The 26300-nt window shown below is 49.6% G+C and overlaps 1 protein-coding gene across 1 annotated transcript in view; it reads left to right on the top strand.

The window, feature by feature from the left end:
- Window positions 1-12413: 12413 nt before the first annotated feature.
- The window catches only part of LOC119461800 (probable enoyl-CoA hydratase), a 30463-nt gene continuing 16576 nt past the window's right edge, over window positions 12414-26300 (top strand). Inside the window, exons 1-4 of the mRNA XM_037723177.2 lie at window positions 12414-12519; window positions 13066-13230; window positions 16556-16623; window positions 20104-20242. Coding sequence (XP_037579105.2) covers window positions 12414-12519; window positions 13066-13230; window positions 16556-16623; window positions 20104-20242 — 478 coding nt within the window. The remainder of the gene's footprint in view (window positions 12520-13065; window positions 13231-16555; window positions 16624-20103; window positions 20243-26300) is intronic.

A 26300-nucleotide genomic window follows, 5' to 3' on the forward strand; every position in this document is an offset into this window, starting at 1 on the left:
GTCTACTACTTGTCACTTTTCTTCTTCTCTACCTCGTTGATGATGATGATGGTGATGATGCTCTAAGGACACCAACTGGGAGGGATCGGACACCAATCCTGCGGTGCTTTGAGAGCTTGAAATTTCAGATCCAACGCGCATGGGAATCTACGTGAACGGAAAATTTTGTGAAGCGGTGAAATAACTGCTACCCAAATAAATGCGATGCGCACAGTTGTGTTTATTTGCGTCACTGGCAATGTGTAATGTCATGGAATGTGCAAGCTTATGCAGAGCAAACGTCACAACTTTATTTTTCCGCGATGTTTGCGCACTATACTGTTTAAGAGCTATGGCGAAATGCAAATACCAAATCAGGAGAATACACAGTATGGGACGTCCACGCGGATATGCAACTTGAACGAATGAAATAGGTGATGATCACGAGGGAAGAATATTCATGAGAACTGTGTGCACGTACAAGAATGCTACAATATTTGCATACAAGTATACAATACCGAAGTATGTTTAGGCTTCTTCCTGCTCACGTCACAGTGACACATACGTGTTCTAGATTGGCCGAAAATGGGAACATATGTATACCCAATGGACCCAGATTGGGGCCGTGCAAATACATAAAGAATTTGAGAATATCAAAAAAGCGGTCGAATATCATGCCCTATCCAGTAAAAGCTATATTTGCTTTATGAATATATGTGAGAAGATGTTATATCAACAAAGTTTATGTCGTAATTTATTGTCTTATTACGCAGCACCTACGTGACGAAGAAATGCTTTCGCTATAGTTACTCTGAGTTCCTTCTTTTAAAAGACAGGTCTTTGTATACAAAGTTTCACAAATATCATGCATCAAGATTTAAAAATACGGAAATGCTACGTAGCTGGACAGAAACAATGTAATATTGTTTCTTGAGATACGTCGCTTTGAGATACTATTTTTTTGCATTCCGCCTAATTACACTACTCTTAATTGAACAACTTCTGAAATATTATAAGTAGATGAAAAGTGTGAATTAGAAAATTGTAGACCAACATGAAAAACTCCCAATACAGCGTTCGGTTGCTCAATGCGTGCTACGTAAAAGTGTTTTTCTGAGAGTGAAATAAGCCCGTGAATACGCGCAAAATTGCCGCGCGAATGGCCGCTCGAGGCGCTTTGCGTAAAGCAGCCAATAGCAGTAATACCGCCAATTATCCATAAGAATGGACGCACCGCCAAATTTTGGTCTGTTAGCATTCTTAAGGTACTTCACACAGTTCCCGGAGGCCAAGTATCTATCCATGTTTGTATCTGTCGTAACGCGGTTTAATTAAGAAGTCACAACGATGCAAAGACGGACGGACGAAAAAATGTCACAGTTTCGCCCTAAGGGCGAAACTGTGACATTTTTGTGACAAACGCTGTATGTGCGAGTGAAAGGGCGCGAGGGACGGGCGCTTTCACGGGGAGTGAACGCACGGCGGAGAACAAACGCGCGTTCTGTGCCGTGCTCCCTTAAGGGCTGCAGAAGTAGGCGTCTCTTTCCTCTACAATCACCATATATGTAGAGCAAACGCGCCTTCTTCTGACGCACGAAAGGCCGTAGGGGGGAGGGGGAGGGAAGGGAGGCGACGTTTAGCTGCGGCACCAAGTGCCTATTTATATCAGAGGCTCCGGCAACAGTCACCAACGCCGCACGCATTTTGTGCGAACGCGGGCAAAACGCCGACGGCGTCGACAACAGTTCTGCGTGTTGCCGGTGCTGCTGCATGTCCAAGTTTATACAGCTGATAAAGCTACTATCATTACTGCGTATAGCTCTCTACAAATTTGCTATCGCAATTGATGCTTCGCCTTTCAGGTGAAACTGCGACAACTTTTAACACGAAAGTGTTTTATGCCGGGGTCCACCAAGACTTCACTGACGTATTTCCGTCACGGAAATACGTCATAGAACATAATACAAAGAAAGAAACCAGAAGAAAAAGTTCCACAAACATGCAAAATTTGGAAATCGAACCCACGACCTATCGGTCCGCGACGACAGATCGCCGAGCGTTTAACCCATTGCGCCACAAACGCATTTGCAGAGAGCTACACAGACGCGCCTTATATATCTAACACTCCTCCGTGTACCCGCGCTCTTGCTCGGGGCGGTGCCGCCGCCTACGAGCAGAAAAGAGAAGTACTGCATTATGACACTAAAGCCCGGCCCACATTCAGCGTTTTCACCGGCGTTTCCTGCCGTTGCGTCTCTCGGCGTCGTTGCATTAACGGCGCCGGAGAGGTCACCCATCCACATGAGACGCACGCAAACAGCGCCAGTCCAGCGTCGCACAAGACAGATTTAAACAGTTAAAATTGAAAACAGATTTAGACAGTTAAATCTGTCTGTGACCAGACAGATTTAACCAGAAGCAGTGTGCAATGTCATTCAAGTGAACTATGAGTAATGTTCCCGATTAAGGTTTTTAAGCCCTGTTTATAGTTCTGCGGCACACACACACAAAAACATTCACGGCAGCGCGCTCGAAGGTACGAGCGGCTGCTTTCTCAGACGGCGCCACCTCGCCGACGAGACACTGGCGCCACATGGTGGCACGCAAGCGAAATGGTTGCTGCGGAAGTCGCTTGCAAAAGTTGCCAGCAGCGCGGCCGCGGCCACGCGCTGATTGGTCGGCGCCACGTCGGCGTTCATCGAGCCGCTTCCGGCGGCGGCGCCGGCGCCGAGATTTCTGGTGTGCCTTGAGTACAACCTTTCGGCTTGGCGCCTCCCTCAGCGTCGACGCTGAGCGGCGCCGGGTGACGAAACGCCAGGAAACGCCGGGAAAACGCCGAATGTGGTCGGGCCTTAACGCGCACCGACAGTGAACGCTTCGGTGGTCTCAGCACTACGACGCCTCGATGCCAGCATTCGAAGGGACGCTGGCATCAAGAAGCACTACCAACGCCACCTAGGTGGCGTTCACCGTACTCAGCACAGCGGAGCGTGGCCTCCGCAATTAGCTCTGAAAATGTTTCTGAAGTTGATCGCGGAGGCTGCAATTACGACGCGCTGTACGCGCTGATTTGACTCGGTGACGATTCAGTTACGTGCTTTGTCTTGCGCGTTGTATTAGTGTGTCAGTTACGTGCTTCGTCTTTCGCGTTGGGCTAGCGTGTGCAGCGTAGTGCAGCTTCCATATGCACGACGGTTGCTCATGGTCATCGACGTTGGTAGTCGTGATGGAGGAGACGTGCCACCAGGCGTCAGCGTGGGTGCATCAACGCCTAAGGGCGCTTTAGCCACAAAACACCAATAGACATTATATATCAATGTGCAATAAACATTACACTACTTCTGTGAAGACACGTTTCACTTTCGTGTTCTATACCGATTCCTATATAAGAGGGATCAACCACATTTTTTTTCTTTTCACCCCTCCATGTACACTGATACATGAATAAATGATTGATTGAGTTCCCTCCCTTTGTTTGCAGATCACCTGCAGCGAGTCAAGGCTCGCGCGAAAAGGCCTTGACTCGCCTTGACTCTGACTCCCTCCTCAAATGACGCTAGATATCAGAAGAGCGCTAGCGTTGTGGTGTCGCGACGGTGGAGCGAAGGCCTTCAGCGGTCTAAACAAATGCATATATCTCTGTTAGAAAGTGTTTAAAGAGGCGTTTAGCTATGTTCTGGTTTAGCGGATTCATTCAGTTTATTCTTCCAAACTATTGTCTTACTGATTCATGCAGGCGTCACTTCTCTTGCAATTCACCCGTAAAACTGCTAGTAGGAGCAGAAAAGACTGACAGCACCGGCTGCAACAGAGGGAGGCGGCCTGCTAATGGCGCCGACGAAAAATGAAAACACAAGCAAAACGTCATTTCGCGCGCGTTTCTCGGGCGACGGCCCGAGGGGCCAATCATGATGATAAGTGGTTCTTGAGGGAAAGGGAAAGGTTGGCGCTATCTTCTGCAGCCCTTGAGGGAGCACGGCTCAGCGCCAACGGGGAGGGGTAAGTGGGAGCGAAAGAAGGGATAGAGTGGAGTCGCCATGGCTGGGCGAAGCAAAACCGGCAGGCATAGGCGGCACGTATCAGGCCGAGATGGAAGGCCTTGGTGTGCTGCAGAGTCTGCAGGGGTGTTGTGCCAGGCCGGTCAGGCCCGGGGTGGGGTGGGAGGCCGTGAGGCCTTCCCGCTTGTAGAAATGTCCTTAGAGGCGTGCGGAGAGCCCTGACGACTCAAGGAACTCCACGACGCCTCGAAGTGCAGAAAGGTGGTGTCGGCCGGGGAAGAGGAGATCTTCCTCCTTGCCAGAGGGGAGGCCCAGGCGGCGGAACTCCTGCAGGAGTGGGCCCCGCTGCTGGAGGTACGCCGGGCAGGCCAGCAGGAGATGTTCGATCGTCTCCGGCTCCCCGCAGGAGCTGCAGGCCGGGGACGTCGCTCGTCCCAGTCGGTAGCTGCGTGCTGCCGTCCAGCTGCAGCCGATGCGGAGCCGGAGAAGGAGCGAGGTCTCCCTGCGAGCCAGGCCTCGCTGGGGGAGTGGTCGTGGGGGGCATCCCAGTGCCACCCGTTTGTCTGGGTGGTGGGTCGCCAGGTGTCGCCGCAGCCTCAGTTCAGTGAAGTCGCCCTCCGTCACGGCCCGACTGAGGGGCACAGTGGTGTGGTGGGCGTCCTTCGCCAGGGTGTCGGCTGCCTCGTTGCCCGGGATCCCTACGTGGGCGGGGATCCAGTGCAGGGACACCGGGTGGCCTGCGTCCTGCAGCGCTGTCAGCCGGGTAGACAGCAGTGCGACTCCAAGGCTGGCGCTTTCTGGCCTCTGCAGGCCGAGGAGGGCTGCCTTGGAGTCGCAGAGGATGGCCGCTGGTACCCCAGGAAGCTCCTCGGAGAGTAGGTCGACGGCCAGGTGGAGGCCTGCCACCTCCGCTGCAGTCGAGCTGGCGTGTCTGGGCAGTCGACACTGCCTGCTCTTCTGCAGGGCTGGTGCCGTGCAGGCCGCCGTGGCAGAGCCGGTGTCCGGTACCACCGAACCGTCGACGTACACCAGGAGGTGGTCTCCGAGGGTCTCGTCCAGGAGGCAGGCGGCCGTCTGCTGCAGGGCGCAAGCGGGCGAGCGCCTCTTCGAAATCCCGGGCAGCTGCGTGGCGATGGGGACAGGAGGCCTCTGCGGTGGGGGCAGCTGTACCGCATTCGGCGGTGGGTTGCCAACCACCTCCTCGTAGAGGCGGCACAGCTGACCCATCCTTGAGGAAGGCCGGGACTGGAGGCGACGCAGCAGGCCTCTGCCATCAGGAGCATGGTGGAGGCGGTCGACGTGCCTCAGCCCCTGCTGCAGGAAGAGGAGCGACAGGGGCCATGCTCCAGCCTCCGCAAGGGTAGCGGCAATCTGGGAGCTCCGGGGGACGCCTAGGCAGAGTCGGATGGCCGCCCGGTGCTGCAGCTCCAACTTTTCGAGGCGGCGTGGCGGCAGCGCCACCAGCGGGAGGGCGTACCGCAGGCGTGATGTGGCCGCCGCCTCGTAGAGCCGCAGGGCCCACTTCACCGAGCAGCCCTCTCCATGAGCAAGGAGCTGCGACACGGCCTTGCGGACCCTGATGGTCTGGGTCTGCATGGCCCCGACTGCCGGTCGCCAGGTTAGCCGGTGGTCGATGCGCAGCCCAAGGTACGACACAGTCGTACTCCATGGGATGCGCACGCCTTCCAGCTGCAGCCGGGGAGCTGAGCGCCGTGCCGCTGCTCTCGGGTGGACGAGGAGGGCCACCGTCTTCCCCGTCGAAACCGAGAGTCCGATGCTTCCCAGGTAGGCGGCCGTGGTGTCCAGGGCTCTCTGGAGGGCCAGGCACACGTGGCGGCTTGACTGCGGCGGTCCCCGCACCCACAGGGCGATGTCATCCGCGTAGATGGAGCACTCCACCTTGTAGTGAGGGTCGGTCGGCAGTGCAGCAGGCAACCGGGCCAGGGCGAGGTTGAAGAGAAACGGGCTCATCACTGACCCTTGTGGTACGCCTGCTGCGACCGGACGGGGAGTGCTCCTTGCATGGCCCACGCGGACCCTGAGGGTGCGGTCGTTCAGGAACGATGACAGGAACCGCCGCAGGTTGCCGCCAATGCCCAGGAGGTCCAGAGCCTGCTGGACGACCGCATGTGGGAGGCCATCGAACGCCCCCTTGACGTCGATGAGGAGGAGCATGGCGAGGTCTCCGCTGGCCCTGGCGTCCTCCAGGGTGGAGACGACGTCTGCGATGGAGTCCGCAGTGCACCTTCGGCGCCGGAAGCCTGTCTGCTGGTCCGCGAGGAACCCGCAGGCGCGGGCCACCCATTCGAGCCGTGCCAGAGCAATGGCCTCCATCACCTTGCAGGCAGCGGAGGTGAGAGAGACCGGTCGGTATGAGGACAGCTCGTTAGCCGGCTTATTGCTCTTCAGAATGGGGGCCACGATGGCTGTGCGCCAGGCCTCCGGCACCTGTCCTGACCACCAGATGTTGTTGTAGCAGTCGAGCAGGCGTCGTTGTTCACTGGTGGCCAGGTTTGCGGAGCATCTGGAGTGTCACTCCGTCTGCTCCCGGTGCACTGCGACGCTTGCCCCTCCTCAGGGCCGTCTGCAGCTCGTGGAGAGTCAGTGGGTCCTGGACAGATGGCCGCGATCTGGCTGTCGCCCACTCCGGAATGCAGCTCCAGCAGGCAGGTAGGCGGGTTGGCAGGGGGAAGTCCGACCGGCAGGATGGCCGCAGCGAGGGCAGCCGGGGGGGCGAAGTGGTCCGCTAGCAACTCCGCCAGGGCCGCCTCGCTGATGCCCAGCGAGATAGCCACCGCGAGGACGGGGTGGCAGGTTGACCTTCCTGCCGGTCAGGGACTTTAGGAGGCGCCAGGCCAGGGGGCCCTTGGAGCGGTTCTCGATGGTGGCGCAGAGGCTCCCCCAGCTCTGGCTCCTTCTGCGCCTGGCCTGTCGTCTGCAGCGGGCATCCGCTCTCCTGTATTCGGTCCAGTGCTCTGCATTGCCCGTCCGGATTGCTCGGCGCTCCACGCGTCGCCTGGACGCACGGAGGTTGAGCAGGAGCAGATCCGGGGCAGGAGTATCGGGCAGAGCAGAGCACTGGACTGTGGCTGCCTGGGCGCACTCCATGATGGCACTCAGGAGGTCACAGCCATCTTCCAACTCACTGCAGCGCTTCCTGAACAGGGACCAGTCTGTGACGTGGTATGTTCGTGACCTCGGCCTTCTCCCACACCCGGGGGTGATCAAGATGGGGAAGTGATCAGATCCCCAAGTGTCGGGAGTTGTAGCCCAGTCATAGGAGCGCTGCTCGGTGGTAAGGGAGAGGTCGATGGCTGTGCTCACCCCACGGCGGACGTACGTGGGTCCTCCTTTGTTGAGTACCACCAGGCCTGCTCGGCTGATGGCGTTGCAGAGGTCCCTGCCTCGGCGGGTGCACCTGCGGCTGCCCCAGTCGGTGTGGTGGGCGTTGAAGTCACCGCACAGGACTGCATGTCCGCCGAGGCGTGCTGCAAGCCGCACCAGGCCGGAGGGGTCCCACTGTTGTCCAGGACGAACGTAGACGCTCGCCACGGTCGTGTCCTGTCTGTCAAGGCGTACCGTGACAGCACAGCACTCCATGGCGCCGCCTACGACGTCCGAGACTGGGGTCACCGAATGGGCCAATCACCGCTAAGAAAAGCGCCGATTCGCGAAGCGGGAGAGGAGGACGTGCGAGGCTCTTCGACGCTGAAGTCACTGGAACCTGGGAAGTAGCGAAACCGCCGGAGCGCGCGCAGACAACAATGTGCTGTTGTTGCCAGATTTGGTCCAACGCGTCTCTCGGGGGGCAGCAGCTCAGCTATGTAGCTTCGCTTACAGCGGTCTATATTATCGCAAATCGACACATTTCATCTTCCTTTAGATAAAAGATGAGACGTTGCATCTACTATGCGTGCGAAGCAGTACAGCTAATTACGATCAGAAGATCTTTACAGGCGCCAAATTGCATGAAGCGAGACCAGCGACAGGACGGGCGGCCGAGCGGCCGAGGTGCTGCCGACGCCATCCGTGCTTCTTCGTTTTCCCGCATTAGCGCTGAACGTTCGCGGTGTCTAGAGTTACTGTATATGCTCCCTACGGGAGCAGAGTTGCGCATAACTTTTCCGGCGCGCTCGAACCGCTATTCGCCGAGCGCCATCACGTGGCGCAAAATGACGTCAAATGTTCAACTGCGCCGCTGCGAAGCCAACTTTACGGGCGCGACGCGACTTGACGCGTTTCCGTCGGTGCCATCGTCATTGCAATCGGCGGATCGTCGAGCGTGCGGCGTACGTTTGCTTGTTCTTGCTTTCTACGTGCGCCTGCACTCTTTAAATTATATATCTGTGTGTGTGTCAATCAATGCCCTAGAGACACACATACCAAGTGGCATGTGCGTCTCTACAGCATTGATGCAGCAACCCGAGCAGAGCAGGACTACACTCAAGCACACCTTTGCACTATTAGAATTGCGGCCACAAATCTAGAGCAAGGGTGCCTGGCCTTTGTTGAAAAGTACTTTCTCAAAAGGTGAATTGATGTCATGGTTAATTATGCAATTGTGCGCACTTTCGGGGCACAAAGCCTTTAATTTAATCTGTGCACAAGTGATATACGATGACTTTCCAAACTGCGGTTTCTTTCTTTTTAGCATCTGTTTTGCCGAGAGTGCTGACTTTAATTCAGGGCCACAAGTGACTTAAACAAAAAGACTAATTAGTGACACCTTACTGCGCAACGTTGCATATTTGCAGCACAGCAAAAACTGCAACGAAATCAAGTGCTCCCAATGTTTGGGGCTTTCTCTGCACGTTGTTGCATTTCTGCGACATGATTCCAATGTCGTGGAATAATTTTCTGTCATATCTACCACAATGGTGAAAGTAACTCAAACATGGCGGATGCCTTATGAGCATACCGTCAATGATCTAGGCATTTTTGATATTGTAATGAAGAATGCTTGGAATTAGGCAGCAGGATTGCCAACAGCATCGCATGCCGCAGAGGCTCGAGCTTAGAGATTGTGCTTGGCGAAACGCTAGACCCGTCATTGGCCTTTCATTGAATAAACCTCCTTTATAATTGGTGGAGGTGCGGGGTACCCCTCAACTCTACCATCCTGAAACTCTGCACTCGGATGCTACCTTTCATCATGCCAGACGTCGAACTGCAGACGCTCCCGTCACTGCACGTTCTCTGCGCTGGGACTATCTGCCAGCGGGATCCTACCATCTTCACCAGGACCGACGACAACGACGTTGAAGATTGGCTTGTGTCCTAAAAGCGGGGAAGTGCTCATAACAAATGAGACGACTCTACCAAGCTAACCAACGTCGCTTTCTATCTTGGGGTGTGGCCAATCTCTGGTTCAGGAACCATGAGACGGATTTCCGAACGTGGTCTACAGTGGCGCACCGACGGGGGGGGATTCGGGGGTTGTAACCCCCCCTGAGGCCGACTTAACCCCCCCCCCCCTTTTGTTTAACCCCTTTTCTTTCCTTACGCATTTCAGTGCTGCAACTAAGATGTAAGACGCGAAATCATCTGCACACTCGCAAAAAGCACATTTTTTTGACAATTTCCCGTGAATAAATCGAAATTAGTGTTGTTTAGATGGTATTGCCAAACTGTCAACCCCCCCCTGGCAGAGGTCCTGGGTGCGCTACTGGTGGTCTACATTCAAAACAGGCTTCACAGAAGTATTTGACCGTCCGCAAACTTCAAGCTGAGCAGCGCTTGCGCACACGCGCACAGGTAAGTGGTGAAACATTCACCAGTTACATCGAAGACATCAATCTGTGCAAACGTGTCAATGCCACCATGTCGGAAGCGGACCGAATTAAGCAGATCATGAAAGGCACTGATGATGATGCATTCCAAATGCTCCTGGCCAAGAACCCGAACAGTGTTGCTGACGTTATTACCCTTTGTCAGAGCTACGACGAGCTACGCAAGTAGCGAGCTTTGATGAGGCCTTCTGCTGCAACCGATGCGTCAATCTCCAGCCTGGCTATTGGTTCCAATCAGGCATCGCTGCTCACGCAGATCAAAGCCTTTGTCTGTGAAGAAGTCGCACGACAGCTGTCCCTGGTGCCTGCCAGTCCTTGGCCTTCCACTCTGCGCAACGTCATTCAAGGGGAAGTCGCTGAAGCACTGCCGGTTGCGCCCCAGCAGCCGCTTGTGGCCGCTCCGCTCACTTATGCTGTGGTAGCTGCCAGGCCACGCCACGAGCCGGTGCCATCTTTTCAGCAGCCCATGCGCCATCCTCCTCCTCCCGTCTCCTGGGCCGGCCCTCCTGTTGCGAACCCGTGGCGCACACACGACAATCGGCCTATATGCTTCTCATGTAGGTATCCCGGACATGTCGCAAGGTTCTGCCGCCGTGTGCAAATGATCGGCAATGATCTACAGGCACCTCGTTACTCGGTCGAGTCCAATGCTCACTACACTCCATCCCACCCATCGCCAACTCATGCTCCGATTGATCTTCCTCATTTCGACCATCGCCTCTCGCCATCCCCGCGTCGCCGGTCGTTTTCACCGATGCGTCGACGGCCCGTATCTAACGACGAGGGAAACTAGACGATGCAGTTCCCGAGGCAAGAACTGTGCCAGCTTCGAAATGCCCAAGTCCTCGTTCCTTACCTGCCAATGTTATTGACGTGTTTTTCGAAGGTGTCGCTACAGTCGCTCTACTTGATACCGGTGCAGCTGTTTCTGTTATGGATGCCAAATTTTGATGATCACTTCGTAAGGTGATGACGCCTCTTTCTGGATTGTCACTTCAGACTGCAAGTGCTCAACCCGTCCAACCAACCGCAGCGTGTACAGCTCGCGTGAAGATTCAAGACATTATGTACACTGTAGAGTTTGGAGTACTCTCATTGCGCTGCCATGCAATAATTCTAGGATTGGATGTTCTGTCTTTCCACAATGCTGTCATCGATTGCGCCTGTGCTGAGGGTGATTTCTCCCAACTCGGTGACCTCGCCTTCATAGATCCTCATTCGCCCACTAAACTTGTAGTCAAGGAAAACACCAGTATACCGCTGTGCTCATCAGCACTCGTACCACCTCTCATGTGGTGCTATCTGCTCCGGAACGGTCGTCCTCACGCCGTCCGATCTCTTTGTTGCCAGAAAAGCCCTTCCTCTGCCTTTTGCTACTCTTGACCTCGCCGCCGGTTTCAGCACAATGCCCGTTTATAATCCACTTTCATCCCCGCTCACATTGCTTCGTCACGAATGCCTTGGCCACGTCAAGAACGTCGATTTTATGCACATTGTCTCCATTCCCGACGAGGCGTCCTCTACGGCCGTCCTTGACCTGAGCGCCCTCTCTGCTCCTGACCCAACATCTACGGATGTCTTTACCCCATTCATCGACGAGTCTCTGACACCTTTGCAGTGATCCCAGCTTCTTGCCATTCTGCAGCACTTCCGAACTTCTTTCGACTTCGCCCAAAAATTCTTAAGGCCGCACATCAACAGTCGAGCACCTCATCGACACTGGCTCCCACTCACCGCTGTGCCAACGTCCGTAGCACATACGCCGTGTCATTGCAGACCAGGTCGACGACATGCTCCATCGAGGTGTGATTCAACCTTCACAGAGCCCATGGGCTTCTCCCGTGGTACTTGTCACAAAGAAAGACGGTTCCATACGCTTTTGTGTAGATTTTCAGTGCTTAAACAAGATTACACTGAAAGATGTTTACCCACTGCTGCGTATATTGATGATGCTCTCGACTGCTTACAAGGCGCCGAGTTCTCCTCATTGTATTTGTGGTCAGGCTACTGGCAGGTCCCGATGGTGGAGGCCGATCGCCCCAAAACTGCCTTCGCTTTGCCAGATGGCCTGTATGAGTTCACTGTCATGCCTTTCGGACTTTGCAACGCTCCTGCTACATTCGAAAGGATGATGGATAATGTTTTGCGCGGCCTTAAATGGAAGATCTGTCTATGTTACCTTGACGACATCATAGTGTTTGCCCCTGATTTTGCAACACACCTGCGCCGCCTTCAGCACGTACTCAGTTCCTTGACCAATTGTAATGAAGAACGCCTGGACTTAGGCAGCAGGATTGCCAACAGCATCGCATGCTGCAGAGGCTCAAGCTTAGACATTGTGCTTGGTGAAACGCTTGACCCGTCATCGGCCTTTCGTCGAATAAACCTGCTTTATAATATTTTCAACCAAATTTCTGGGTGAAACGGAGAAAAACAACAGGTTTTTAGTTGCTGTGTTTTTTTTTTATTGAAGGAATAGGACTATAGAACCATTATTTGTTGCAAACAAAATAAGTTATTTGCAGTGGCAGACAGTTGCAATGCTTCAAAAATGCAACAACCTGCATCATATGCTTTCTCTTTGTCACAGAATGGGCATACGAGATTCTAACCTTCCATGGCAAGGGAATACCATGTGACAACAAAGATGGCGACTTGTACGGCAGCAGTGCTGACCCCAATTCGATGTTTCTTTTTTGTTTTTTTGAGAACTCGAACTTGTACAGACTTGACAACACGGAGACGTGTTTCAAGTTAGCACATGTACTGTAGAAAAGAAATGAAATGAACTGTACTCCCGCCCCCCCCCCCTCCCTCCTCCCAATAACATAGCTTAATATAAATTTTGCTACATCACTGTGCAAGGCTGGAAATAAACTGAAAAAGGAGGAAGATCGCGCAGTGAATCAGTGGAGGAAGTGATCCAAATGAAGATGAGTCCTTCAGTACCGTGTCCGCCTCGACATATCAGAATAGATCAAGAATCAGTGCACGGTTTTAACACTTTGTTTGGATACACATTATAGCTATCTTTGTCTCCTGATCGGCACTGGGTGTTATTAGAATTAATAAATAAGAAAGTTGTGCAGCAAAAGGTGAACTAATTACTTTAGCAGTGATCATCACATATTATTCAACATGGCTGCCACTATAATGCATTGTCGTTATTGGCCATGAGTGCAGTTGTTTTGTATTGCATTCTCCAGCTCGCATACATCCTCATGGCCTAGCGAATGATTTGAATTTGAGGATGCTTAATGAATGCACTGCACAAACAAACTGGCCAATCTCCCATGCAGGTTGCCCTGTTGTGTGCGACAAGCAAGGTCGCATCCTTCTCGTGGGGCTGAATCGGCCCGAGAAGCGCAACTGCCTCAATGCAGCAGCTGCGCACCAACTTCTCGAGGCCTTCCGCGAGTTTGATCGTGATGACAGCGTTGATGTGGCTGTGCTTCATGGCAAAGGTAGGCGAGACTGTTTTCATTGATAAGCATTGATGTGGAAAGGTTGTCCAGGTTGTGAGAGATCGATGATGTCAACGCCTGAATAAAGCAAAATATATTTGCTGTAAAACTGACATCCAGGCAAGTTAGTGAAATGTGAGGTTTAAATCCGTCAATCAACCTGTTGCAGTGGGAGCGATGCTGGCCAGGGTGCCTGTGCTGACAGTGCTGCGTCTTGGTACCGTTGTGTGCAGGGCTTTTGTCTACTTTCATTTAAAGGAGGCTGTATGGCTAGTGACGCTGCCTATAACTGTCTTCCACTAGAGCACCACCATCTTGGGAAGGCGGCACCGTTGTGTGTCTGGCAGGGCTCAGTTGCCTTGATGGAGCATGCAGTCCGCTGCAACGGTGCTTGGTTGTGCGAGAAGAGTCCTTTAGCCAGGTTGGACAGTGACATCTTTCGCAAGCTCTGCTTTTTTTAGTTTTGTCTGTGTTGTCAAAAGTGTCAGTCTGTTGCTGCCTTTAGTGGAATGTATCTTGAGAATGCTGTCATTCGGTAGGGCATCAGCATCGCTGTGCAAACTTCCATAAAGAAATGTTGTTCAGTTGCTTCTAAGCTACCTTTCATTTAGTGCAGCATAAGAAAATGGCAATTCTGCATACAGATGTACATTTCAATGTAGTTCTCAAACTTGTATTCTCTTTTGTGTGAGAAATAAATACTCCATATTAACATAGAATTGCAAGCAGAGTGCTAGCTTATTAGTTATTCACATTCAACAAGCATGCAGTACAGACTATACATTTGCAGTCGATGATTTCTCTGAGTAGTTCATGAGGGCAGAGTGAGATAATTTTAGTGGAAGCTACAGGGATTTGCAAGGCTAAGCAGGCTGGCTGCACATTCACAACCCTTTCCTTCTCCAAATGAAAGAAAAAAGGGAGAGAGAACAAAAAGTAAAAGCCAACGAACCCAAACGTCCCATTGCTCATACAGGTCAAAGTCATTCTGAAATATGCAAAGCAGCGGTGTGTGTCTTGAATGCAAACCCTGACCACTAACAGTATCTCGGCTCACTCTCGAAAACTGGCAGATGATGTGTGCAAAGTTGAAAATTGTGTGTGCAAAGCTGTCAGACAGCTAGGGCTAAAGCGTGCAGCATGTGATGTACATTTTGGAAGTAGGATTTAGGAGATTGGATGAATGAGAATGGAAATGCATGTTCTTGACTATATGGGACAGCTTTGAAATAGCATGACCCTGCTGAGCGTTTGCATTTTCTCTTGTTGGTGAGTAGTGTGTCACTCTTGCAGCAGTGCATGTGCTTTCACTTGGCGTCTAAATGAACGTCACTTAAACATGCCTCTATCAAAGACACTTGACAATCTTCATGGGCATTTCTTGAATGTGGCTTTGTAAATCTGTGCTATAAGTGAGGAAACATTGTTTATTTTTGAACACATTTCGAAGCATCACTGCATGCGAAAAGCCTGCTGGTCTACCGTTGCTCATTCAGTGGGAATGAATAGTTTTCTGTTCTCACTGGATATCCAAAGGCACTGCCGATGTTGAGTATGGAAGCGAAATAAGTTAAATAATCTACAGCCGCATGCTTGCCGATGCTGGTCTTGAAGTCTGAACGCTCAGTCCCTGAGTTTTTTGTGCTTTTAGAGGTCGTTAACGCAGTCCTCAACTGTTCAGCAGTTCCCTCTGGATTTTGAATGACCTGACATAGCAAAACTATGCTATGACAATGAGCTAGAATGGCTTTGAAAGACTGTTGAATGACTTTGAAAGGCTTGGATTGTCTTGTGTCTTGTCATCACTAGACAATCCAAGCACATCAGCACCAGACTGCACGAGCCAGAGAGGAGAGGAGAGAAAGGCTTATTTTTCTGTTTCTACTGCAGAAACAGCACCAAGAGCAAAAGGCACCGAACCCCGACAGGTGCTCTTATACCCCTGTCACACAGCAAATCTAATGTCATTTGCAACAAATGACGATGTGGATATTAGGAGCCCGCATACATGTCAGAGCATGTCAGAGCCCTTCTCGTTCCTCTTCAGTAGAGGTAGCGGACGTGCTTGTTGTGCTTTTCACCATGTTGCTTGCCTTATCTTCAGCTTGGCTTGACTCGACTTAGTTGGCAGTGTCAACAAGTTAGTGATTCAAAAGCACGGTGTGAAAGGGAGGATCACATATTCCAACGGAATTCAGTATATTGGAGAGTAATTATTGGACAAAGCTGGGTTTGGTGCTATTCTTGCCTCTTTTTTTTTTTACTATCGTCATTGTCATCATTTTCATGACCGTTTTTGCCATGTGACAGCGCGCGGTGATAATGACATTAACCTCAACAAATGTAATTCGTTGGAAATGACGTCAGATTTGTGGTGTGACAGGGGTATTACTCTGTTTGACATTTCGCAAAAGCAATTGGTTGCACACAGTACAAGAACTAAACACAGCATTGTCATTTTACTTACAGCAATATTGAGTATTCTCAATCTACATTGTCACAATACTACCAAAGTATTACTACCAAGTACACAAGCTTCTACAGACTGTCTTTCCACTTTGTTAACTGTCCGGAGAGGGAATTCCTGTAATGGAAGACTCGGAAAAGTTCGGTACCCGCATAAATTGTCCGTAATTGGAGTCCAGAATAAAAAGCAGCACAAAAGTGTTGAGGCACGGCTGTGTTTGTGGTTATACTTGTATGAATGAGAAATCGTAGTTCTATTTTAAATCTTTAGTTCATCAATGTACGGTTATGTAAAAACCAGTGGTTACTGGGACTTAGAATTAAAGTGAGTGAACTGTGCTCAGCTGTTGAAGTCAAAATATATCCAAAAGAAAGCTTTGATAAACATTCTTCCATCCTGCTTTTATCCGTTGTCATCTTTAGCATCACATGGGGCTAAGCCTCTTCTATATGTTCCTTCCTTTAGTAAAGAAACATGTTCAATGCAGATGACATACCTCATTCTCGAGAACAATTCCTCAGCACTTGAAAATGATCATTTTTGCAGTTTGCTGTCTGATCTGTTTTGCAGAAAATGTACATTCCTTGTTATTTTGCTATTATCTAATGCACATAAATGAATTCAAGCACTTAACGATCCTTTAATTTTGTGTTGTGTTTTACTGCTTCGGTGTTTGCATTACAGAATTCATTATTATGCACAAGGCTCTCTCACTCTATAGAATCTTCTGCTGCTTTCTTTTGTGAACGCTGTAATTGACTCCTGCTTGGGCCAACCTTTCCTGCAGTATGAATGAATAAATAAATGAATAGTGTGGTTCTGTGGATAAGTTGCAAGTAGTGGCCCACTGTATTGCAGGTGGCAGCTTCTGTGCCGGCTATGACCTGTCAGAACTTGCAGAGGACAACCCAGACGACTGGCCTGAGGTAAGGTGCAGCACTTTGTGGCACTTGGGATGAGCGGCTGTGTAGATCCACTTACTGGATGAGTTTCATCCACCCTAAGCTACGAAAGAAAGTGTAAGCAGACACCTCAGATAGAGTACCAGGTTCAGATAGTATGGCCGGCTCTGTTGCCTTTACAAGGCAGCTGCTTTGGTACTATTTGAGCTAACCAAGATGTCAGCGGGTGGTAAGGGAAGGGCCAGACAATCTGAACTTGCAAGTGGCGGGTAGGCCTGGCTTGGATCCAGCAACCATCTTTCTCGGCTCACTCTCGAACACTTGCCCTCCCACCCACAACACACGTCATGCTTATCGCACTTGGACTTTATATGGAACGTGATGGTCAGAGGGTCTGCATGTAGTCTGCAACAAGTACCACTACTCATGTCATCAGGCATAGCTTCACTTTGGCAGCCGCCCTCTGTTGTGCGGTGCATGATTTTAGAGGTGCATTCGCAAGAAACCACATGTAATTAAACCATTTTACCATCTGCACCCACGACAGTTTCCGTTTAATGCCTCCATATTCCTTCGCTGCAACAGTGAAATTTCATTATAGTATTGGAATCATGTATAAACACACTTTATTATATTAGGGTTCTATGGTGTTCTATGGAGAAGGAGTCATAAAAAGTTAAATACTTTGTTATATTGAGATTTAACTACTATTTCTTTTTATGACCTGTGGTCTGCCCTCTGTCAGTTTAATCACAGTCTGAAACTCGATCCATGTGAAGGAAGTCTCAGGAGAATGATTGACGTCGGGCTTGAAAATGTTCTATCGACACTTGGTGTGGTTACTTATAAGTTACACTTGCCAGTGGACTGTGTTGCAATCTGCTGACATTTGACAACGACGTACTAATCTTGTGGAAATAAGATTCCGAGAAACGAGGACTAAGGCGCAAACAACACGAGTACTCTATAATCCTCGTTTCTTGCAATGTTTCCACTGCAAGATGCAATACCAACCAGCTCCATGTCGTACCTTTTTGCTGATAGATCATGAGAAGAAAATTTATAGCAGAATAAAAATGGGTGGGAGTGTACACGGAAGGCATTAACAAATCATGACTGGCAGCTTACCACTATTCCTGAAGAAAATTGTGCAATAGTACAATCGCTGCATTCTACCGGTACTAACACATGGGGCAGAAGCTTACACAATAACCCTGTACTCAACGATCTTTATTCACTTCTGTGCACTGCGTACTTATCTAACCAGCTTATTGTTATCTGCTGGGTGCCTGGCCACAGAGGCATCGAAGGGAACATGCTAGCAGACCAGATGGCCACATCTCTTACAGCGAAAGCTAGCAACACTTTCATATCTGTCCCTGTGACAGACATGAAGCCTTTTCTCCGCAGAAAAATTAGGACATACTGGCAGCAAATGTGGGACACTGAAACATCGAATAAGCTGCATTTAATTAAACCTCAGTTGCGTAATTGGCGACCAACAACAAAAATACGGCGAACTGAAGTAATTCTTTGTCGACTTAGGATAGGCCATACCTACGGGACCCACTCTTACTTGCTGTCTGGTGCTGAACCTCCCACCTGCGTTAAATGTGGAGAGACGCTGACCGTCCTACATGTCCTGGTAGAGTGCCGCGAATCAGAAGCTGAAAGAAAAAAAGCACTTTCCTCTAGCTTACAAACAGAACGTTCCTCTTCATCCAGCAATGTTCCTTCATGTGGACTCATTTTTTAACAGCAAATCACTTTTAAACTACTTACATGATGTTGATTCATTACAAGTTCTACGCCCGATAAATTCGTAGCATGACCTCTCAACAGAGGCTACTGCTGCGATACGAGCATTTGTATGGCACGTGCCTCCAAAGCCTTGCACACAAGGTTTCTGATGAGGCAGCAGTGCCACTGGCACTTACAAATTTCAGAAAATCATCCTCTCAAAACATGTTTTACGTCTCACAGGACACTTTAAACCCATTGCCATAATTTTAATACATTTATGTTTTACGCACTGTACAGCGACTCTGCTTTTAGGCCCATATACAGCCATGTTCAATCCTTTCCACTTCACTGTCCAATGAAATATCCATAATCACTTGCATGGCGCTCTTTGGCCAGACCTGGCCCTTGCGCCACGAAACATCACATATCAATCAATCAATTACAATTAAGAGCGAAGCTTGACAAGAATTTAAGGACCACGCAAGGAGAAATGGAACGAAAAAAAAGGCGTAACGTTATGAGACGGGAAGAGAGCGGTGTGGATAAGAGAGCAAACGGGGATAGGCCAATACTGTAGAGAAAAGACGTGTTAGGGAGCTACAGAATGGGTGCCAAGGGAAGGGCAGATGAAATTCGAGGGTGCAAGGTGGAATCGGCTAGCGCTAGACAGGGGTGATTAGAGGAGGCCTTCATCCTGCAGTGGACAAAAAAATAGGCTCATGGTGCTGGCTTATTGTGATGTTGCATCATCTCATGTTATCCAAATTATTTCTAATGCTCAACTGCTGACCAAATGTATGCAGCTGCGATTCTGGCAAATAATATCTTTTAGGTCAGCTGACTTCAAACAAGGATCGAGCCGGTGTCAAGGTATATTGACACCGGCTCGATCTCTCCGTGTGACCGTGGCTAGCAAAATATTTACTATAAAACGATGCTCCCTTGTATAGTGCCCACCTTTCCGGGTTCGAATTCCATTACGGAATGCATGTGAGGGTGTTTAGAAGTAACTGTGTTAGTGGAGCGCTTGTGAAGTGGAATCAAAGTGCTCAAGTGACATGCATAGATATTCCAGGTGATATGTTTCTTTATTGTGCAAAATATTTGGTGAGCGGTTAGCTGGAACAGCAATACAACTCACGACACATGTTCTGGACGTATCTCCCGAAAGTGGTTCTAAACACAATGTTTCCAGCGAAAGGGTATGCCGAGCACTGGGTTAACTTCCATTCCGCAGTTGCAACATTTCATCTAGTGGCAACATTTCAAAAGTTCTATGGTATAATTGTAATAAGGATTGATACTATAGTGCTACACAGTATACAACTTTCTCAGTCGTGTTCAGTTATTTAATATAAAAGTGAGGTAGTGTCAATGTGTCAGTCCATCTCTTAGAATAATTTTAAACTACTGTCAATTGCTTGCCTCAGTGACTCTGAACGTCTTCTTGGATTTTGCCATAAGTGTATCTTGTGTCTAAAGATACACGATATTTACTGTGGTGTATCGAAAATACAGATACTCATACACGTCTTGCCGAATGTATCACGATACTGAAACAGGATACCCAAAAAGTGTCTTAAGGTAGTATCTAAGATACATGTATCTTCAGTACTGCCTAGCCCTGAGTAAGTAAGTCACTGTCAAGCACTTAATCTCTGCTTTTGGTAATAGTAACCACTGCTATCTTAGATGTGCGAGGTATTGCTGTACTTTGGTACCAATTTAACAGTGCACTATGTGCTACAATGTCTTGCGCAGTGCGTTCCTGAGACAAGGAAGCCAACGGTGGCCGCGGTGACTGGCTATGCAGTTGGTGCAGGCCTGGAGTTGGCCCTGTGGTGTGATTTGCGAGTAGTCGATGAGACAGCTGTCATGGGCCTCTTTGGACGGCGATTTGGTACGACTGCATTTGCTCAGTGTATGCGCAGTTTAGGGCAAGCAATGGAATGACGCCTCCAGAGTGCTCTGAAATTACCGCTGTGTGCAGCAGCATAATATGTTTGGTCCACTGCTCGCGGTGGCATTGCACACATATCGGGAATGTTTAATTACTAGGTTCAGAAAGTGCTCTCAGGGCCCCCTTAAGTTAACCCAGTATATGGTCTTGTGCTGTTTGATCAGCCACTTTCCAAATTCTGCAATTGCCTGGGGTGCGTCAAACACTTGTTGGTGTCTACCTGTCTGCGCCTGTAACTATTTTTCTGCCAACCTGGGTGGTCACTGCGATGGTCCAATAAGTAGAGCTGCTGTGCTGAAGGAATGGGATTTGAAACCAACCATTGTGCCGCTCTTCAGCTTTGGTCACTACTGGGTCAACCTCTGCTGGGATGCCTTGGAGACATTGAAAATGTGCCGAGATAAAGCTGGTGGAAAAACACTAGACACAGATGCGCATTTATGTCACACCAGCACTTTTTTCTTTTTTTTTTTCACATTTGCTCCACGGCATTAGTGTGATGCACGAGCTGTGCTTTTGTGACATTTGAACTATGAAGTCGGATTCACCTCGGAGGGTGTACATATCATCCGAAATGAAGCAAGTGTGGCAAACCTTCGTTGTACATTTTACTTGTCACGCACAGAAAATTGTGGGTCCAAAGCGCAGCAAAACTGGGAAGGACCATACGCTGCACACTCGGTCATTTTAAATTTTGCGCTGTAGTTGGTGTCCGTGACTTGCACCGCAGCGCCCCCACACGGGGCTGTGGTTGTCTATGCTCAGGTGATCATTTCTGGGGGTAGTTTTGCTTTTGCGAGGCTCGGCATCGGACGCATCGAAGCATGCGGTCAGCTGCACTCTTGCTCTGTACGAATTTAGCAAGTTTGGCACAGTGTGAAACACGCTTTTGGTCGTGTACGCATCCGATGACGGGCAAAGGGCACCGCTGAGAGAAAATGCCGAGAGAGAGAAAGCGCATTGAGGTGGCAGTGAAGGCAGGAGGCGGTTGAGCAACGTGAAGAGGGGAAAGGGAAACGAACAATGAAAGGGCAGCGAACCCTAGGGAAGGAAAAAGGAGACTCGGAAGAAGCCCGCAAATCAGTTGGAGAACAGAGGTGACGGTGCCTCAAAGAAGGTGGGGGCCCTTCTCATGTGTCTGGGTTCGCAATTTCTTGGGTGTCGTTGTATAAGACGGGACGTGCATAGTCTTTTTTTAATGCATTGTCTCTATGGGGATTCCAACAGGACTGCACTAATTCGTTGTAATACCCGGGACGTTGGAAAATCTGGGGATGTACAGTGTAGACCGCTTATAACGTAAGTCGCCAGAGTCGCCAATATCCACACTATAAGCGGTACCGCACTATAACCAAAACAACTATTTTATTGCGATAATGGACACTCCAGGTGCATTTCTGCCGTCGCTGTCACCGTGCTCTAGGTTCCGTATTTGCTTAATAAATAAATTAACAAGCACGGTGTCACGCGTGCACAAGCAAACATGAACACATATTGCTCTTTGACTGCGGAAACGAACTGTCAAAATGCTCGAGTGACGAAGTGCGGCGAGCGAATTGACGTTCATGCTATCATGCCTCTTGCTTCAACGCGACCTATAAGCGGCGGAAAAAACACGGTGCGCGGCAGACTTCCTCGTCGCAGATTGCTTTCAAGATAGGGCCAAGGCGATCGTATCGCCAAAGTGCATTGTTGCAGATTACGCCCTGCTTCAGTCCACTGAAACCATTCTGCATTGCATTGCTGGCGAAAATCCTCTCCTATTTGCGCCAGTCCCGAATGCAAGTTTCGAATTCTCCAAACGCCCGTGATGCGGTCCGATTTCCGTCCGTCTCCGCACACATTAACACTTTCCTTTTAAATGCGGCATCATGATGAACTCGGCACTTCATGCTGATAGAGCAGACGCTGAGAACGTGAAGACGGACGGTAGACTATAGCCTAAGCACGTGTACTGCAGCACATGGAGGAAGCTACAGTAGCTAGGCTCGACAGTAGCTAGGCTCGACGCGCGTGCGAGGCGGTCATTTTGAAATGCCGACGGCTATATGGTAATGCAGATTTAGGGTCATACTCGATTCTAACGCGTACGCAATTTTTTTACCTGTTTTATCGGACAAAAAGTGCGCGTTAGATTCGAGTAAATACGGTATTTGTAGCTTGAGGGGAGCGTTTGCCGTCTAGGTTGACTGCTGAACTTTCAGGCAGCCGCACTGTAACCGGTATTTCGTGTCCCACAACTACACTATAAGCGATACGCGTATACACAGAGTGCTATGGGAAAATTAATGGGAGTCTGAAAAGACGTATTATATATCCAGTCCTGCACTATACGTGGTTACACTATAAGTGGTCTATACTCTATAACTAGGATTCTAGGATTCCACTGTAGATGTTATTGAGGTTATGTTAGTGAAATGTTCGCGTAATTTGCGTGCCCCCCCTTTTAGAAGCTCTAAAATGAGAAAAAAAATGCAAATTACGCAAGTCAATAGGATATTTCTTTTTGTCTAGTTTTTAAAGTGTTTGAATGTTTGTCCCTTCTGCTTTTTTTTCGTGCAATTTGGTTGTAAAAATTATTGGTTATAAGAATGGGATTTTCTTGGCACTTGAATAGTATTGTTATAAGTGGTTTCGACTGTATTCGCATTGAAAAAGAAAGAAACAGCCTACTGCATGCACTGCCACGTGATATAAGGCGCTCTACAGATGCATGGAAAAAGGTGCAGACCTGCAGGGGTTACCTGGCAACAGATAAACCTCTGCTCATGACCTCCAAGATATAGCCGTGCACTGCCCGATCTTCCAAGTGTTAAACTCTGCACTGAAAGCGCATGCATTGCCACTCTTCAGCTATTTAATTTTTGTGCAGATAGTGTAAATACACTTTTCTACAGTGTAGACCGCTTATAACGTAAGTCGCCGGAGTCGCGAATATCCGTACTATAAGCGGTACCGCACTATAACCAAAGCAACAATTTTCAAGGCCCGCACATATACAAAACATGTGCACCGAGCCACCACGCATATGCGACAGTCGAGGAATGCGGCTAGAACGTTTGCATTCAATTTACAGTCGAATCTCGTTAATTCGAACCAAATCACGCGGCGGCGCCTCCGACCGGCATTGCTCCAGCACCGCCATAGAGTAAAAGCTTAGGAGAGACCCCCCAATGTCGCGCGCGAACGAAACAAAAAAAAAAGAAAGAAAGAAAAAAAATGCGGCGGAAATTTCACCCTCTCTCAAATGGCAAGGTCGCCGATTCTGTGTTGCGCCGTAACATGTGTGTACGTGCCAACGTCTCAGCCACGCGTCAAAAATGGCAGTGAACCCTTCTTTCTCCTTTATGCTTCCTCTACTTTCTAGTCACGTGTTGACCTTGCACACTGCGGCTACGGCACAGAGGGAAGCAGCGGTGCTGTCCCAGGCCGGCCAACGAAGCTGCCCACGCCGGCAAACGCCCGCTTCCCGATAACGGCAGAAAACGAAACTTCGGGAAGCTGGCGCCGGGCCGGCTGGAGCGGCGGTGCCTGCGGGCGCGCACGGTGACAGTCGAAAGTGAGGGAGCTACGAGGGAGGGCGAGGGGAGCCACCGAAGCGGCGGAGCTGCCGAGGTGAAAACCGCTTCCCTGGCGCCCTCCTCCCTCACATTCCACGGTCTCCGCGTGCGCCCTTCGCTGTGCCGTGTCGGCGCCGCCCGTTCCCTCCCTGAAGTTTCGTTTACTGCCGTTATCGTGAAGCGAGCCTTGGCCGGCGTTGGCAGTTTCGTGGCCCTCGCTCGCTATGCGCGCCGTGATATTTTCTCGCACTCAAGGTTCTGGTTTCAGCCTCACTGGCTGTTCGTTCGCACCACGTGCCCTTCTCCTCCACTTCGTCTCTCTTTCTTCCCTCGAGCACTCCTTGGGGTGCCCGTTTGAGGGGAGCGTTCGCCGTCTCCGCTGACTTCCGTACTCCCAGGCAGCCGCACTGTAACCGGTATTTCGTTTCCCGCAACTGCACTATAAGCGATACGGGTATACATGGAGTGCTATGGGAAAATTAACAGGAGTCTGAAAAGACCGCACTGTAACCGGTCCTGCACTATAAGCGGTTACGTTATAAGTGGTCTATACTGTATATTGCAAATTTTTCTGTATTTTGTCTGCTTCATGAAGAGACCATCTGCAAAGGCCGTTCCTTGGCCATGAACCTTTCTATGTTCACAAATTTAAAAGAATGCAAACATACTGATCCCATGCCTTCATCATCAGAAATGTGCGGCTGATTAGTCTGCATGTTTTACACATGTGCAGGCTTTCAAAATTGATGTTTTGGTTACATTGCGCGACTGTTTATAGTGCGAATAATTGTGACTTTGCCGATTCATGTTATAAGTGGTCTGTGCTGTATGGTTGGTGCCGTATGTACAGGGCAGGGTGGGTACAGGTCCTTGAAATCCTTGAAAACCCTTGAAATTGAAAAGTGCGTTTTCAAGGGCCTTGAAATTCCTGGAATTTTTTTCCTTCCTTGAAAATCCTTGAAATTCGGGAGCACTGCACTCTGATATCGACATTGCGACCTCCTTTTTGTGGTAGATCGGCGTCAATCTGACAAACTCCCCATTTCAGAAACAATACGTCGGCGCGGGCACACATGGTTCTGTTTTGCAGAACTGCCCGGAAAAAATAAAAGGCTTCACCGCGTCAAACCGCGAACGGAGCGAGAGACCCGTGCTGCGCTTCGGTGCTGGCTCGGCTGGCAGTAGTGTTTACGCTGCTTTCCTCACCCTATCGTTCGTTTCACTTCTTGCCCGTTGGTCTGCCTTCTCCCCCACTTTCACTCTTGCACGCGAGGTGAAGCTAGTGAAGCTAAAGAGAGCTATAGTGGAGCAACTTTACCACTGATGCTCAGTGCCTTTGGGTGAAGGTTTGTTATAATGTTTATGATAATATAAGTGCAATAACATTACCGTCGTTTCCGGTCTATAATTCGTACCTTTGTATAAGACGCACCCCCCTCAAAACGGCAGTTTTTCCAAAAATAAAAACGTATATAAGTCGCACCGGTGTATAAGACGCACCTCTTCTTTCGGTAAGCGATTTAAAAAAGTTATGTTTCGCACCGTGCGGGTCATGCACAAGCGTGTGGGTGCCATATATTTTCACTGCAGGTGCATTTCTGCCATTGTGGCTGCCGCGATGTTCCGTATGAAGTCCAAGCACGATAATATCATCCCCGCGCGCTGTATGCTGCATGTGCGAGTGAAAGCGTGCGACGGTGAGCCGAATCGCGCACAAGGGAGGAAAGCGGGAAGGCAGTACGGGAGGAAAGGGGGGGGGGCTGCTTGTACTATCATAGCAACTGCATACTTTGCGCAGCCACGCACCGTATCTTGATAGCGATCTGCAGATGCGACGACTTCGGCATCGATCGACTCCGCTTGCGTTGCTGCTCCATCTTTCTCGCACGGCGTTCGGGAACTTGATCATGAGATCCCGGCACCTTGATAGCGTGCACAGAACCCGTAGCAATTAAGTTAACAGTGGATCCGATTTTGACGGTAGTTTTCCTGAAAAAAAAAAAAAACGTACATAGGTCGCACCATTCTGTAAAATGCACCACCAAAAAATTCATTTAAAAAACGCGTCTTATACACCGGAAAATACGGTATGCTGAATGTTTTGGAAATGTTTGATGAACCAACCCAGCTAATACTGCAGAAGCCTGAGCAGCTGTTGTGAGTGTCAGTTGTGTTAACTTTTAATATTGCAGACTTGAGAAATGATCAAGACAAGACATGTTTTACAAAATTGCAATATACATCTATTTGCTATAATATAATGGATGTGTAGCAAGACTACACTGAATGGTTTGGAAATGTTTGGTAAACATGCCCAGTTAATTCTGGAGAAGTCGGAGTACTGTTGGGAGCATTCATTGTGTTTTGTGAACCTTTTTTGGGTATTGTTGTGAACTTGCAAAGTGATCAAGGCTGGAAATTATTAAAATCATTGGAAT

Source organism: Dermacentor silvarum, chromosome 8, assembly GCF_013339745.2.
Source record: "Dermacentor silvarum isolate Dsil-2018 chromosome 8, BIME_Dsil_1.4, whole genome shotgun sequence".
NCBI lineage: Eukaryota > Metazoa > Arthropoda > Arachnida > Ixodida > Ixodidae > Dermacentor > Dermacentor silvarum.